General features: G+C 31.6%; 1 protein-coding gene across 1 annotated transcript in view; it reads right to left on the reverse strand.

The window, feature by feature from the left end:
• LOC124365132 overlaps window positions 1–12,375 on the reverse strand; it is a 74,355-nt gene extending 61,980 nt beyond the window's left edge. Inside the window, exons 1-2 of the mRNA XM_046821084.1 lie at window positions 11,609–12,375; window positions 10,897–11,125 (exon numbers count right to left, since the gene is read on the reverse strand). Coding sequence (XP_046677040.1) covers window positions 10,897–11,125; window positions 11,609–12,042 — 663 coding nt within the window. The 5' untranslated portion in view covers window positions 12,043–12,375. The remainder of the gene's footprint in view (window positions 1–10,896; window positions 11,126–11,608) is intronic.
• Window positions 12,376–15,814: the final 3,439 nt, after the last annotated feature.

Consider the following 15,814-nt stretch of genomic DNA (forward strand, 5'->3'; position numbering starts at 1 on the left):
CAGAGTTTACTCGCTATATGTTTGCTCTCTCTGGTCAGATTATTACGCACAATTATTTATCTAGAATTACAATAATCAAAGTTACTATCGTTAAAAAGAATACATTTTTGCTCCCTGAAAAACGTATAACTACAAGCCAAACTTTAAATATTAATAAAGTTCCAGACTTTGCCCAAATTCAATGTCACATGTAAGAACTACATACAGATACTAGTAATTTGCATCCAGTAAAATTTTAAGTTTAATTTGATTTTAGTTGTTGAATTCAGTCTCCTACACTGGTTGAGGTAGTACCCTTCATCTGAGTACGCCGTAACACATTCTCCGAGTACAATCCTATCTAATGTAGGAGACTGAACTCAACTTCTAAAACGTTCCTGGCTATGATCTTTATAGACGACAACTTGTCCATCTCCTCACGAATCACACGGATTATCCGTCCGGGACTCTAGGGTCACGAGTCTTCGCGCCACTGACTAGAGACAGATATCTCCAAACGTATTACATGGATTGTGAGCTGACGTCACATCTGAGACTTTCACCATCATCGCTGATGGGCAGCTCTCAGTGAGAGATTAACTTTCAACACGAAATTTAGTGAGTTTAAGTTACAGAGCACTAACTCTATTGACCGAGTTAACTGAACTTTTGGAATCACACGAACACTATGGGTTCGGCTGTTACCAGCTCAAGCATAGTGGTGTATGCTAGCAGGGGAGACCTACCTCCTGTTTGGTCATGCTCATGCATTCTATACTAGTGCTAGGCACTAGAAGGGAATCGAAACATTGAGATTCGTTCTCAGTATAGATTTCCACCAGGTCTTGTTCCCGTTTATAAAACGAAGACGCCCTCAAAAATAATGGGGTTGCTAAACTTAGAGGAGACCGCTCTCCTAACAAACATATTTGGTTTGCCAAGTTCGAAAAAAGGAATAAATTTTTCGATTGGTGTAGCAGTTTCTATGTTTTTTCCGTCTCTTCAGACACAAATAAACATCACATTTCAGCAGTCTCTGTGTTACAGCGTACCCAGATGAAACTCGAGAGCTTTCTCTCTCTAAGAGTACATTCCAAGCCAGTGTAAAACTTTCTTGGTTAAGAAGATGGTGGTAGAATGCAAAATCAAGAACTTTTAAAGTCCTGATCTTTTATATAAAACAGTTTCAAGCTGATTGTGAACCTGATGAGACAATCAAAGTTCACGTTCAAATAGATACTTAGTCACATACGTTCACGTAGTCTAGTATCCCTAATCTCTAAACGAGTTTATCTTAAGTTTATTTGTTACCAACTTATTTTTATTCAATTCAGACTAACATATTTCCAGATTACAGGAGTCAAGTCTGTGATAGAGCCAGATTCCAGATGCTGTTCTAAGAGGAAGGTGATCTGAAGTTAAAATAACCATTCACAAAACAGTTATGTTTGTTGTAATTACTAACAACACGCAACCAATTTCTTAATAACTTGCATTAATATTCTTACCTGTCACAACAGAGTAATGCCAAGATACGTATGTGACTTTTCGTTTTAACTTGAAAAGATAAAATAATAATTTTAATTACTCCACAAGAAATACCAGACTTCCGGTGTGAACTTTGATATTCAGATGGTAAGCTTATACGATACTTAATTCTGTTGCTAACTTCAAGGAAACCACATGGCTTTTGGTGGCAACTTTCTTGATATATTTAAGGCTTTAATAATTAAAATTTACTTTCTTAATATCCACGCATATCTTTCTTCTATCTCAAGTATTCAGATAACAGGCACCTGATTTACATTATGTATGCTTGATTTCATGAACTATAGTTGTAATAAGTATTTACACATAGGAATGGTTCCTCTCCAATAATTATGTATGGATTATTATTTCAATCAACCGTTTATCTATAATGTCTTAAAAACTAAAGTAGGATATTGCAAAGTTGTTCACACTTCACGAAGCGTACAGTTTAATATTCGCTGTTGTACGAGTATGTAGATACTTCCCGCCAACAACGTAGACTAGGTCATAGTTTCTCCTTTATCTTACCCAGGTATTGTGTGGTAGAGGAAATACCAGCACATTATGTATAATATAACTCGGTTCTAACACAGTATACCCATGGTTTTACAACAATGGAACCTAATTAAGTATTTTTATTTTATACTATTACAAGTTTGACCATGTAAGTAAAACATATAGTTCTAGAATTGAACTACAATAATAATATGTATATAATTATAAACACTTTAACACTTTTTAAACTTTTGATTTTCATAATATGGACATTTCGAATTCTGGGAATTAATCTTCAGGTACTAAGGTTAAATTAAATTATGAAAATAAATAATTCAAACCAAATATTCATGTGTTTTTTCACTACCCTAGTGGCTGGATTTGTTGTATTTAATTTAATGTGTGATCAATGTACATTGTTTTAAATTTTAAATGATTAATAAAATTTTGTTAGAAAGTCCTTGTTATTTAATAATATATTATGATTAAATTTGGCACTTTCGTAAATTTCATAATTTTTAAAGTAGACAATAGGTGACTTTTTTGCTTGTGTGTAAAATTTCAAAATTGTTTTCGATGTTAGTGTATGTATGGCCGGTGTTATTTAAATGGTTTGCATATTTTCAATTTTATGATGTTTTGAATGCTTTTTGTGTTCATTAAATCTAATTTTGAAGGATCGGCCGGTTTGTCCAATATAGTGGGATTGAAAATCGTAGCAAATTAATTTGTATACTCCACTATTGTTAAAAGTGTTAAAAGGTTTATAATTAAATATATAAATATACATATTTATCAAACACTTTTTGAGGCAACATCTCTAACACAATAATAATAGTACACTTTAATATTGCCAAATTTTATTTTATTAAATAAATAAATATACACAAAAATATTTTAGAATATAAGTAGAATTGTTAATATATCGGTGAATTAGAAATGTAATATCTCAAGAAAGGACCCGAGAATGTGGGTTGTGTTAGAGATTTTACAGCTATTCTCTGGAAGCCGATTGTGATAACTGATTACAATAGTGTCGAGTATTTGTCAGTTAATTTCGTCAGCATTGTGATTGGATGGTCCGACATCAATCAGTGGCTTTGAATATGAGGTAATGTAGGTTAAAAAGCCGTGGTATTTAATGCTCTGATCGCGGTTTTTGCGGCGAATTTTTAATCTTTAGCGTATGTTTGATTTAGTTTAATTTTTAATGTCCAAAAGCATCCTGAGTTTGATATGAAACACTTAAAACTTCATATGCAAATTAAAATTGTTATAACAGAAATTTATGGCAACCGATTAGGTTTTCTTTTTCAAGGGAAATTTGTATTATTTTAATATAATTGGATGACACACACTTTATGTATAAATACATTATTAACGCAAAATTGCATAATATTACCAAGACTTGAAAAAGTAATGAATTCGATTTTAATATTATTTATATATTTCTTGATATAGAAATTTAAGACTGCAACAATAAATTAGAACGAAAATTTTTCAGGTTTAATAATTTTTCTGAATGTAGTTTAATTTTAGCTGAATATTGAATTTATGACAACTGCAACAGGAACTTAAATAAGTAGCACGAAGATCTTTTGAATGAAGTTGAAAGAAATCTGTATTTATTTTAAATTATAAGATTATATAAATTGATTTATTTTAATTAAATTTGGAAAAGTTTTATTTCATTTTTGTTTTATAACAAAATATAATTTTAGTTCGTTTTTTCTAATTTCGAGTATATGTTGTTATAAATTAAATATTTGAAAACCATTCTTCAGAATGTATTTTTTAAAACAAATGGTCGTGTAATAAATTAGAGAATTAAACCATATTTTAAAATATTCGATAAATAAATATAAAATTATAAAAATATTATAAACTATTTTGAGAAAGTATTCTCCTTTCTATTTTGAACAATAATGAACCTAGTCAATATAAAATGTTTAAAACTATAAACATATGCTCAGATATACATTTTTTTGAAATGATAATGCGTATTAAAAAAAATGTAGTTCTTACAGGGCTGCAACACCATTTCAAACCCTTATCTATCTTCTAATTTGTTTTATCTGACTCACCCTGTATAATTTTCCAACAGCAAACAAAATTACATTCAAACAAAATATAATATAGTTAGCTGCTTGGAGTGCCTATGATCTGCCATGTATAATGTTACGTGATATTATAAATGTAATTGTATGTAGTCACCATTTGTGTAATGGTCTGAACCATGCGTAATGGATGTAAGTAAAATAGTTGAACGAAATCTTTAATCAATCGGAGAGTGGAATAGGCTAAGAGTACAACACCCATGTACCGTAAGCGAATAGAATAAAGAGACTCAAGTACAAACTGTACGTTGATTCACTCCGGATTCTGGACTGATCCATAGTTCGTTTATTCCTCATATGTATGCAGGTACAATGTCCTCCTTACGCGAATAACTCTTTAATCAGGCATAAGAGCTCATCAATAAATACAATAAATCGGAAGGTTCACATTTGCAGTTATTAATTTGGTGTGCAGGGTCACTGGTTTCGTTTGTCATGTTTTACTCAAATAAGTAGTACTGCAATAGTAATCGTAGAGTCCACTTGTGTAATAGTAAAACCCACATAAGGGATGTAAATAATACATTTGAATTACTTTAGTGTATCTTAGCGTCAAACAAGACTTAACACCCATGTACCGTAAGCGAACCGAATGAAGACACTCAAGTACAAACTATACGTTGTAAACCCAGGAGGGTTGAGTCAGCTGATTGTAAAGTAGGTCAACACGTAGCCTAGCGTTTGTCTACTATGACACAGATTGTCGTGATCCTGATTACTTGCATTTCCGTAAGTAAGAAAATCATGTTTGTCGATATGATTGAAAAATGTTATGTTTGAATCATAAAACTATTTACTGTGTAATTTAAATAGGAAACTGCAGTTTACAATTCATTTCGTACGTTTCCGTAGATCATTGACCTTTTTTTAAATAGTGTGTCGTATACTGTATTATAAAAATGCAGGTTATAAATGTTTCAATTGATTGGGATTTGCTTGATTCATACCCACGGGAGTATATCATATTAACACTTTGGTACTTGTTAACATTAGCCGTTTAACTGTTATTGTTGTAGACCGCATAGCGAAAATTTTATTTTTTTATGTTTATATTTAATTATAAGTCATTTTTAGCAACTTAAGTCCTCGAAAGTTAAAGTCTTTTACTATTGTAAAATGTTCAATTAGTTCTAAACGATACAAATTTTGTTATAGTTTATTATTTATTAGTATAAAAAAATGTTTTTATTATTTCATTAAAGACTTTTTACCCATATATATGGTTAATCTATATATATATATATATATATATATATATATATATAAAAAAGCTATAAAAATGTCGTAAATATCGTAAAATTCTACCTTAGACGTCATTAAAATATTCATATTGCTCAGACGGAAAGTATAATAATTTTATGGGCTAACAATATTGACGAGGAAAACAGAGAAGTCTGATACCATGGGTGGTTTATGAAACACTAATTATAATGTAGGAAAAACCTTAACGCCGTCAATAGGAGAATGTAGCGTATATAAATGAGATTAATTGCAGCTTTGTTCTAACTAGTTCAGGGCAAATAAGTTATGCTTTATGTTATTACTTTAAAGTGTTGTTTTTAATTCTAATTTTATTATTATGTAAAAATAAGTAAAACCCGTAGGTACTATAGCGTAACGTATATTTTTTGGAATTAGTTTAAATTAGTACATAATAAATATGGAATCAATTACGTTAAATCTAAAATTGCAAACTAAATACTCCAGACGTTTTATTAAAGCCACTTACAAATCATTTGCAGTTGGTTCTGTACAGGACAAATTTATTGCGGTACCAAGCAACTCAAATAAGGTTTTCCTTGGTTGCTTTAATGAAAACTGATGTTTCTATAAAAGGATTTGTCATAATTGATTTAAACTAAATTTACCGATAAACAACGAAAATTATAACTTATTATTAAACAGGAATTAAAGGGTAATTTGAATTTGCTTTTTAATAGATGATTTAATATAAAGGAAATGATGATGCTGCTGCTCCATCTCTCTGAATTCAATTGTAGGTTACATAGTGATAATTACTATGAGCACTTAATTTTTTAAATTATTTTTACCTAAAATCAATCCTTACACTGACTCCAAAATATTTCAATGTTTTAAATTTGAGAGCAGACCATAAAAGTTTTTTATTTACAATGGTAGCTTAATTCGAGGTAATAATGCCAGCTAATCCTATTCTTGCTTATGTCAAACTTTTTAATATTAGGTATTTTACCAAACATGTGCAGCAACATACATTAAAATGCACAAATTTATCTGAATTTTAATATACCCAAAGACAATAAAGAGAAAAGTTGAGCAATAAAAACAAGGACAGTGCCAAAATAGTATTGAGAAATATAAATATTTTTTTAACACATATTGGCAAGCGTAATCAGACTTACGTGAAAAGTGAAACATTACGTGTAATGTAATTAATATGCCACATAGTTATTTTTTGTGTCAAAGGTTTTTCATTGTACGTTTATCCATCACAACCAACAATACCTGTTTAATTAACTGTATGACACGTTTGTAGATCTTCGTTCCTCGAGAACAAAGCTCTCCATTCTGTTAATCTGATTGTTATTTGAAATAAGTGATTGGATATTTTAGTAAGAATCAATTTGCGTCATTAATAAGAGGAAGCGTACTGGATAAATTATGTTTATGTGCATTAATAACGTTCGAATATATTATAGAAACCCTTAAATTGAATGAAAAATATTTACATTTAAATTAAATATTTTTAGATACATTTTGTATACCAAATTAGTGTAAAGGTGCTAAAGAGCCCAATGTACAATTTCTTACACTAGATTTACATAATTAATCTTGTAAATATCACGCCTGATTTCGTTGCCCAGCTTGATACAATATTCAGATATTAATATGTCACTCCTAGGACACTTTTTGGGACTATACAATTTCAAATAAAAATACAGTTCTAACTGTTCAAATATTTAATATATGAAGAAATAATTAACATTACAGTTCTAACAATAAATTTGAAGAAACAATTTACCATACAATTCTAAAATAACTATGATAATCTGTATTCAAGCAACCTTTCAAATAAAAATACGGTCTAAGGTCAATAAATAGATCTATGAAAATATTTTTGGGGACTTTTAAAAATCAAATGAAAATACCTTCTAAATGCAATTTTCAATCATTATAGTATAACTTCTATGGATGGAATAAATTAATTTAAGAATGTGAATATGTTTAATCTTTTATAATATTACTAGCTGACCCGGCCACGCGTTGCTGTGGCTCAGTAACTATAGATTAAATTAATATTTTACTCATTGTCTAAATACATTTAAATTATTATTCACTAATAAAGCTGAGAATAATTTAAATCTAAATCTATAAATGAGGTAGATAACATTGATTTTGAACAATTGTTTTGATTTAAAGTTTTTTTCTTAAATTATTAAAATTGACAATTATCTCAATACTAATTTGTGCACAATATTCTTGGTTAATCTGTCTTTTGCTAATACAAACAAATTTGATGACTTTTCCACACGTGAACAGGCCACATACAGTTGTCCATGACAAAAACACGTATTTTCTAAATCTAAACCGCAAGTCAATATTGTTTGACCTTGCGATTTGTTTATGGTCATCGCAAATGCTAAACGAATGGGAAATTGAAGCCTTTTGAATGGTATTGAACATTCTGACGCTATTAATGGAATTCGCGGCAACAGGACGATTTCGCCTTTAAACTTTCCAGTCAAAATTGTTGCTTCAAGAATATTTCCAGTGATCCTCTTGATAACTAAACGTGTACCGTTGCATAATTTAGGCAGGTTTAAGTTACGGAGAAGAATAATTGGTGAACCAATTTTTAATTGCAGATTGTGTGGTGGCATTCCTGGTAAATCCAGAGAATTTAAAAATTCGGTGGGAAAGTTTACGGCTTCGTTTTCGTCAACAACTGTATCGATTGATTTAAAAGGCATCAAATCACTGGGTAATAATTGTTGTATCTGGAAGTTAATTTTGTCGACATCAACGTTTCTTGCTGCTAAAATAGCACGATTACAGAGCCAATCATGATCTAAATAATTATTTAATATATCCGGGAAGACACTCTCAATTAGTTCACTTTTCGTCTCAACAACAGTGCAGAAATTATCTGGTAGTTTGATATACTGAGTATCTTGATACAGTTCAACTTCACCGTTTCCAATATCCAGCAATTGCTTAGAAAATACTTGTGCCAATGGATCATTTTGCATTTGTACTCGCATATTCACGGTCAATCGAAGAGTCTCGACGTTTCGCCATAAAAACGATTGTTTTAAACATGCGTTAATTTCGTCGGCAAAAGTAGAATGAGGAATAACTGGTAATGTCTGTCGGAAGTCACCAGACAATAGTAAAACAGTACCACCGAAAATTTTATCGTTGCCTTTCAAATCTTTCATACTTCTATCCAATGCTTCAAGTGAATGCTTATGGGCCATTGTACACTCATCCCAAATTATAATTGCACACTTTTGCAACACTGAAGCCATTCCACTTTTTTTTTAATGTTACACACTGCATTTGGTTTGTTGTGAATGTCTAATGGCAACTTCAATGCTGAATGTGCTGTTCGTCCACCATCTAGTAATGTGGCAGCAATGCCTGACGATGCAATTGCCAATGCAATTTTTTGTTGCGACCGTATCTTTGCAAGGATTAATGATATTAAAAATGTCTTCCCGGTTCCACCTGGTGCATCTAAGAAAAAAAAAAATCCACCTTGTTTAGCATCAACAGTTCTTATAATTCGATTATAAATATTTTCTTGTTCAGTTGTCAATGATGGCTCATTATTCGCAATAATTGAAGCTAAATCAATTTCATTGTAATGTGTTTCTCGTTGCAAATCAGTGTTAAGTAAGTCAGTGGCCGGACGATTAGGTGCTGGCATACCATAATGACTAAGTGGTAAATTTGCAATTAAAATACATAAATCTTCAATCAACACTAATGCTTCATTATACATCTCTGGTGTGAAATCTAGATTTGGACATTGATTTGTTTGTTTGGCTCGATACAGGATGTCTTCAGTCATATAATTTTTATATTTCTCCCATAAAGTCAATGAATGTGTTGGATAACATGTCGTCAAGATTATTGCAAATAGTTGACGCATACTATTGGGTGTGGATGTTAACGCTGCATCAGCAAGTGTCAAGTCCCAATGATTGTCTGCCTCCAATAATTTCAATTCACAACATGCATCTTGATATGTATTGAACACGCGACCATTAACTGTGCGCAAAAATTCAAAAGATGTTGGTCCAGGAACATTTACCAACAACAAACGCAAAAAGAAACATTCACGTTGTTTGGGATGTACAGTGTAAAGCCGTCCCAATGTCTTGGCTTTAAATAAACCTGGTATTGATGGATGTGGTGTTCCTTTTTTACGTGGTTCCCATTTTTTGCTTACATTATTCCACGTAAAATAGCATGGAACTTCGGTATACAATAATGTTTTTGCGAATTGGCCAAACACATCAGATATTTGACACAAAGTAAAAAATTCAGTTAAAGTCGTCTTTGGTGGCTGAAGTGCTTTTTGGACAATATTTTTTTCAGAAAAATATACTCGCTGACCATTTTCGAGATGTACTGCAAGATGCTGAACAGGAGGATCTCTTTCGTGTATGGGAAAACTAAAAATATGCCAGATAGCCTCGTTACTACTAATAATATCTCCCCATTTGGTATCGTGTTATTTCGTCATTTCGGTTAATATTTTGTACTTCGAATTTGGCCAGATCACTTCCTTTATTAACGTATTTGCAAATGTACTTAATGGATTTCACGGAACTACAAAACTCGACATTAATATGAGCCTTATACGTTTTTGGAAAGCAGTGGTGAGTATGGAACTACCCACCGATTATCAATTTCAACTTGATTTGTAGAATTTGACATTTGCATATTAAATGTACGGCCACCATGTTTAGTGTCTCTACGGCGATACAATGGATAACCATCGATATCCGTAATAGTATCAGCCGTAAATGGTTTTGGGAAACGTTTCTTACATTTTCCATTCTCCATGCATGGCGACGTCATGTTAAAAGTACCACATGGTCCATGGATCATCTGACTGGTAACAACCTCAAACAACTCTGGGTCAGTTGATGAATCCGGAATTTCAGCAGAAATTATTTGATCTATTTCTTCTGGACGAATTTTATTTTCAAGCCAAATCAAAATGTGAGCATGAGGTAAACCTCTCTTTTGGCCACTCAATAGAATACAGCCAGCAACACGTATTACCAAAAATAGAATATTTAACGATTAAATCAATCATAGATTTCAATTTTTGTTTAAATACACGTGCAACGATATCATGGCGATGTATTGATTGTTGACCTGATAATAACAAAGTTTTTATTTCTTCCCAATTTGGGTTACACGTAAATGTAATGAACAAATCAGGTCGACCATAATGACGTACGTAAGTCATAGCATCTTGCATGTATTCTTGCATATTCCGTGGACTGCCTATGTAGCTTGAAGGTAAAATAAATACAGTTCCAATATCATTGATGCTTAAGTTTTCGTCGACGTTTCCGATAATAGCATCTCGTAAATGGATGTATTCCTCTGATCGTAATTTAGCTTGATTGAATCTAATGAATCGTAAACGTTCACTTTCGATCTTAGCGTACATATCTACAACGTATTGATGGTACAGCTGACGATATCGTAAGATATAATTGTCTTGATTAAATCTAATCATCAATCGGTGCGCATAGTAGTTCATTGAACTAACTTTTTTATTTGTTTCATTACCAGTGACTGGATCACGCTGTTTGATGTTGATGTGATATTCATCTTGCCCTTGCCAGAATATCAAAGGATACTGAAGTGCGTCATATGAACGATGTATATCCGAAATTACACTAACAATTCTATCTCGACGTGTAATTCTAATGTCTCTGTTGTTAGATGGATCACCAACCATAATAATAGCAACTTCATCTACAGTTGGCGCGTTGAACCTGCCAGCATGTTCCCCGGATGGTAATTTATCGGCTTTGATGACAATTTGACAATTGTCGCTTATTAATTGTGGTGATACCCTTTTAAATAGCTGAATAAGATGATTATAATTTTCGAAAAAAACTTCCAACGATTCCACAATTGCTCTTTCTTGTGCTTCTTCTATGAAATTATGCAGGCACCTAGTTGTCACACGATCCTCACAACTGCCCATAAAATAAATTTGAAGAAACTTTGAATCCTCATCAGGCATCGGCATTAGTGACCCAATCTTATGATACACTTGGCCTTGGATTTTGAATGTCGTTTCAAAATTACGTCCATCAGATGTTAAATCGCAAATCTTAGTTGCACCAAAAGATGTCATTTGAAAGCAAGAATTAAATTTACGTGTCTTACATAAAAATAATTTCGAATCGTCTGATTCGCCAGCAAGAAGTGATTTCAAAGGTTTCTGGTGGAGTAGGAAGAAGTGGCAGTACAATTTTCCTGATGCACAACACATTCCAGTTGTTTCATTTCGACATTTTAACGCGTGGCAATATTGACATATTTTATCCATCGCACCAATTGTAATTTTAGAATGTGCCGAGTAATTAATGTCTGGTTCATACTCAAACGCAAGGCGAAAGAATGATGCACGTGTTAATACACGACTGGTTTGTTGCCTCGTTCTTTCGAGTTCTCTAAATCTGGCTATATTCTGTTGTCGCGCAGTTCTTGCCCTTAATACATTTTGTCGCAGACGTTTATTACGCTGTTCTTGAGATTCTTGAATACGAATTTTTGCTGTTCTAATTCGTTGAGCTGCATTTCTTGCTGCAGTTTCTTCTTCTGATTCTCGAGCTCGCCGAGCGCGCTGGAGTCGTACCTTTCTGCTACACGGATTGTTGAGGTTAGATTTCTTCCGCGGCATTATTCTGAAACTGAAAATATTTATAATTGAAATAAATTAATAAATTAGATCGAAATTAATGAATGTATTAATTAACAATTATCAGATTAAAAATCAAAATAAGTATCTTTCCGGGAGATAGTATTTACTCGTTTAAAAAGGAACTGAACTGCAGTGACACTCGACGCCAGTATTTATATCTGGGCCTTGAATTTCCCGAACGTTCTAGTGCGCATGCTTCGAGAAGAATCGATTGATCGATTGTTCGAAATAGTGACTCTCGAAGGTTCGAGAGAGAGCTTTATTTAGATTCAGAGCAGATCTCGAGAGCGAATGAGATACTAAAGCTTTGGACATTCTAATCAGAGATGGCGACTTGATAGAATTTGATCGCCAGATTTTGAGACTTTGATTCGAATTTGGGCCAAGACTTTAATAATTCTCTAATAAAAGTAGTACAAAAATTTATCTGTTAACAATGATAATAATATTGTAACATAATACACAGAATAATTATAAAAATATCAGTCACAAACAATTAAAATAAGTACGATTATGTCGTGAATATAAATAAATATTAAGTGGAATAAAGTTGTAGAATTTTATATTCTAAAAAACAGAACACAGCGCTATCTATTGGGTGTATTTGCAACTTAGATGTCAAACAATATTGAAGAATTTGATCGATAAATGAATTAAACCGCCATCTATGAGCACTTCATAAAACTAAATAGTAAATAAACACTTGCTTAATAAACATTTAATTAATACATTTTATTCGTTTATATTCACGACATAAGCGAATAATTCAGATAATAAACTATCCTATCTTCTAAGTTAGACTAAATTACGGATACATGTGAAATTTTATTGAAATTGGTTTAGTCGTTTTGGAGTTTATTGGCAACATACATCGTGACTCAAGATTTTTATATATATAAGATTTATTAACTTATTCAACAAATTTAATCATAACAAAATCTTTACCTTTAATAGTTTTCTTTCCAGTAACAATCAAGTGTGATTTATCATTTTTATTCAATTCTTTTATCCTTTTATCATCTAAATCATTTAAAAAATCTATTAGGCAAATGTACTTTATAATCTTCTAAACCTGCAATAATAGTCCAACCATATTTATCTTTCATTCTTTCCAAATTCAAAATTCTATATTTTGTTGCTCGTTAATGAAAAAATCTTTATTATACAATATTAACCATATTACTTCGTTGATTAACAAAATGAATGATTGTGTCTTTGGTGTAGTGTTGTTAGTGTGCGTATTTGCGATATGGGGAATCACATCACATTCAACTTCTACGGTGTCTATTGTTTAGAGACTTGGCCCTGCACTGCTACTGTCCAACCAAGTGAATGGCTAGGAGCATTTATTTGGGTCTTGGATTCTCTATCTTTTTTTCAAGTCTCAATTTTCTTTGGTAAACTACTGTGTAGAAGTTGATGGAGGGATACAATTAGGGAATTTGTGTCGGGCGTTTGTAAGTGTAATGTTGTATTAATGAACGGTGTGAATGATGATGAATTAAGGAAGAGAAGGAATAATTGAATTTAGGAATAGGGTAATGGGTCGGCAAATGGTGCACCAACCACAGTTGTTATTACTCGGCTTGTTCTATAGTCATTACACTATGGCCACACGTGTAAAGACTTGACACCAACCACTGAACAACAACTATGTCCTCAATAAAAAGCGCGCCTGAAGCTCTAGGATTTGAACCCAGAACCTCAGGCTTTGAAGGCAAGCGTCTTACCAACTGAGCTACGTAGAGTCTCGAAAGTTATAAGCTATATCTCTGCTATATAAGTTGTTCCCACTTTTACAATTAGGAGTGCTAGTTTACAAGTTTATTAATAATTTTATATTTCAAAAACCACTCAACCGATTTTAATGAAATTTGGTACACATATAGTAAATACTTAACTCTTTCGACTTAACTTATCCATGAGGGTGAAATCATCCCCTATTCCTTAATATTCATAAAAAATATAAAAAATTTCAGAAAAAATCTGAAAGTTCAAAAACAAGCGAGTTCTACTTCAAATTTCGTAAAAATAACAAAATTTTCTAAATCTACCCCCAGTCATCCCTTATTTGTAAACTCTTATATCTCGAGAACTATTGGAGCTTTTTTGATGAAATTTGGTATATAGGATCAGTAAATATTAAAGTATTCTTTAAAATCATCACTTCCGGTCCAACCCTTAAGATGAACTTGAAATAGATTTTTCATTATACCATCTTTATTTTTCAATATTTTTTCAATGTTTTTATCAATGTTCTTTAACAATTCTGTAAAGTTGTAAAATGATCCAATGAATAATATAGAAAATAAGACGATTTTTTCTAACATTTTACTGAATTTCTCTAATATCATTCTTAATCAAGTCGTATGATAAAAATTTCTCAGAAACAACTACAACATAACAAATCGCGTTTGTAACAGCATTTTGAAAATCTATATTGATAATTATATCGTTCTTTGAACCAGAAATATTTTGTCAAACTCTTTGTTGTATCAATGACATAAATGGGTCTATTTGCGATAAATTCTTTGGGATTGTAATATATTTCCATATTTTTGTAGTAAAACTTTCTTAAAATCTTGATGCATAATTCTGAAAAGACCGCCGGAAATGTTTAAATTTTGTAATTCATCTGGATAATAAGAACCATTCAGTTTTACTCTGATATTTTTTACATTCAAACTATCGAACTTTGAAGGATTTTTTTTCTTGATTTTCTGTCTACCTATTTGAAAACCTATAATAACGAACTTTGGATTGAATATATTTCTATAAATATTTGTGAATATCGAACGAATAAGTTGTTCCAGTAATACCTTTTTGTTCAATACATTGAAAATCTAGAACATTAAATATAATGTTTTGACTTTTTGTAATTTCATCATTCAACCTAATTATACTCGTGGTTTTATAATCAATCATCGGAACTCTAATGAAAAAACTCGTTAATTGTAATTTTTCCATCAACTGGCATATTCATTTTTATTTTTAATATAGCATCATCATCTTCAGCTCTTATGAAACTAATGTAAAATCCACCTTTGTAGATTGGAAAATTGACATTTTCAAAGAAACCTAAACCGAAATGTGCTAAATCACTTACCGCTTCAAATTGTCCGAATTTAAAAGTTGATTCAAAACTGTTTGAAAATACACCACTTTTGGAATAAGATATGGTTCCTTTAATAGTACTTAATTGACAGCAATTTTCAATTTCTTCTATCAATTTATTGTGTTTCCTTACTTCAATTTAAGAGAATAACAATGGTACGAAATTATCAATCAATCTGACATCATTTGTTCCAAGATATGCTTGACCATCTTGTTTTGTTAAAGTTCCAGAAATATAAAACTGGAATTTAGACGAACAAAAATTATCTCCAAAATCAATATTAAACTCAGTTCTTTTATTCGGTTCATTCAAATGTTGTTTACTAATTAAACAAACATTTTTAAAACTCTGCTCTCTCAATATCATTTGCACATTCAGGGAATTGGAAGAAATCTGCGAAAACATTAAACATTTTAGAGGAATTTTTATGCGTGATACATTACCTGAAAAAGTTAAGAAATTTGAATGTGGAATTGTGAATTTAGACTCGATTATGGGGAAGTGGAACGCATTGGATTTGCTATTATAAAAATGATAAGTTTGCGTATAATTTTGATTTGTATGGAAGAATTGAGGACAACCCACCGAGAGAATTGATCCAATCTTTGAAAAAATCAATCCTTTATTATAATGATT

The sequence above is a fragment of the Homalodisca vitripennis genome, chromosome 6 (assembly GCF_021130785.1).
Source record: "Homalodisca vitripennis isolate AUS2020 chromosome 6, UT_GWSS_2.1, whole genome shotgun sequence".
Classification (NCBI taxonomy): Eukaryota; Metazoa; Arthropoda; class Insecta; order Hemiptera; family Cicadellidae; genus Homalodisca; species Homalodisca vitripennis.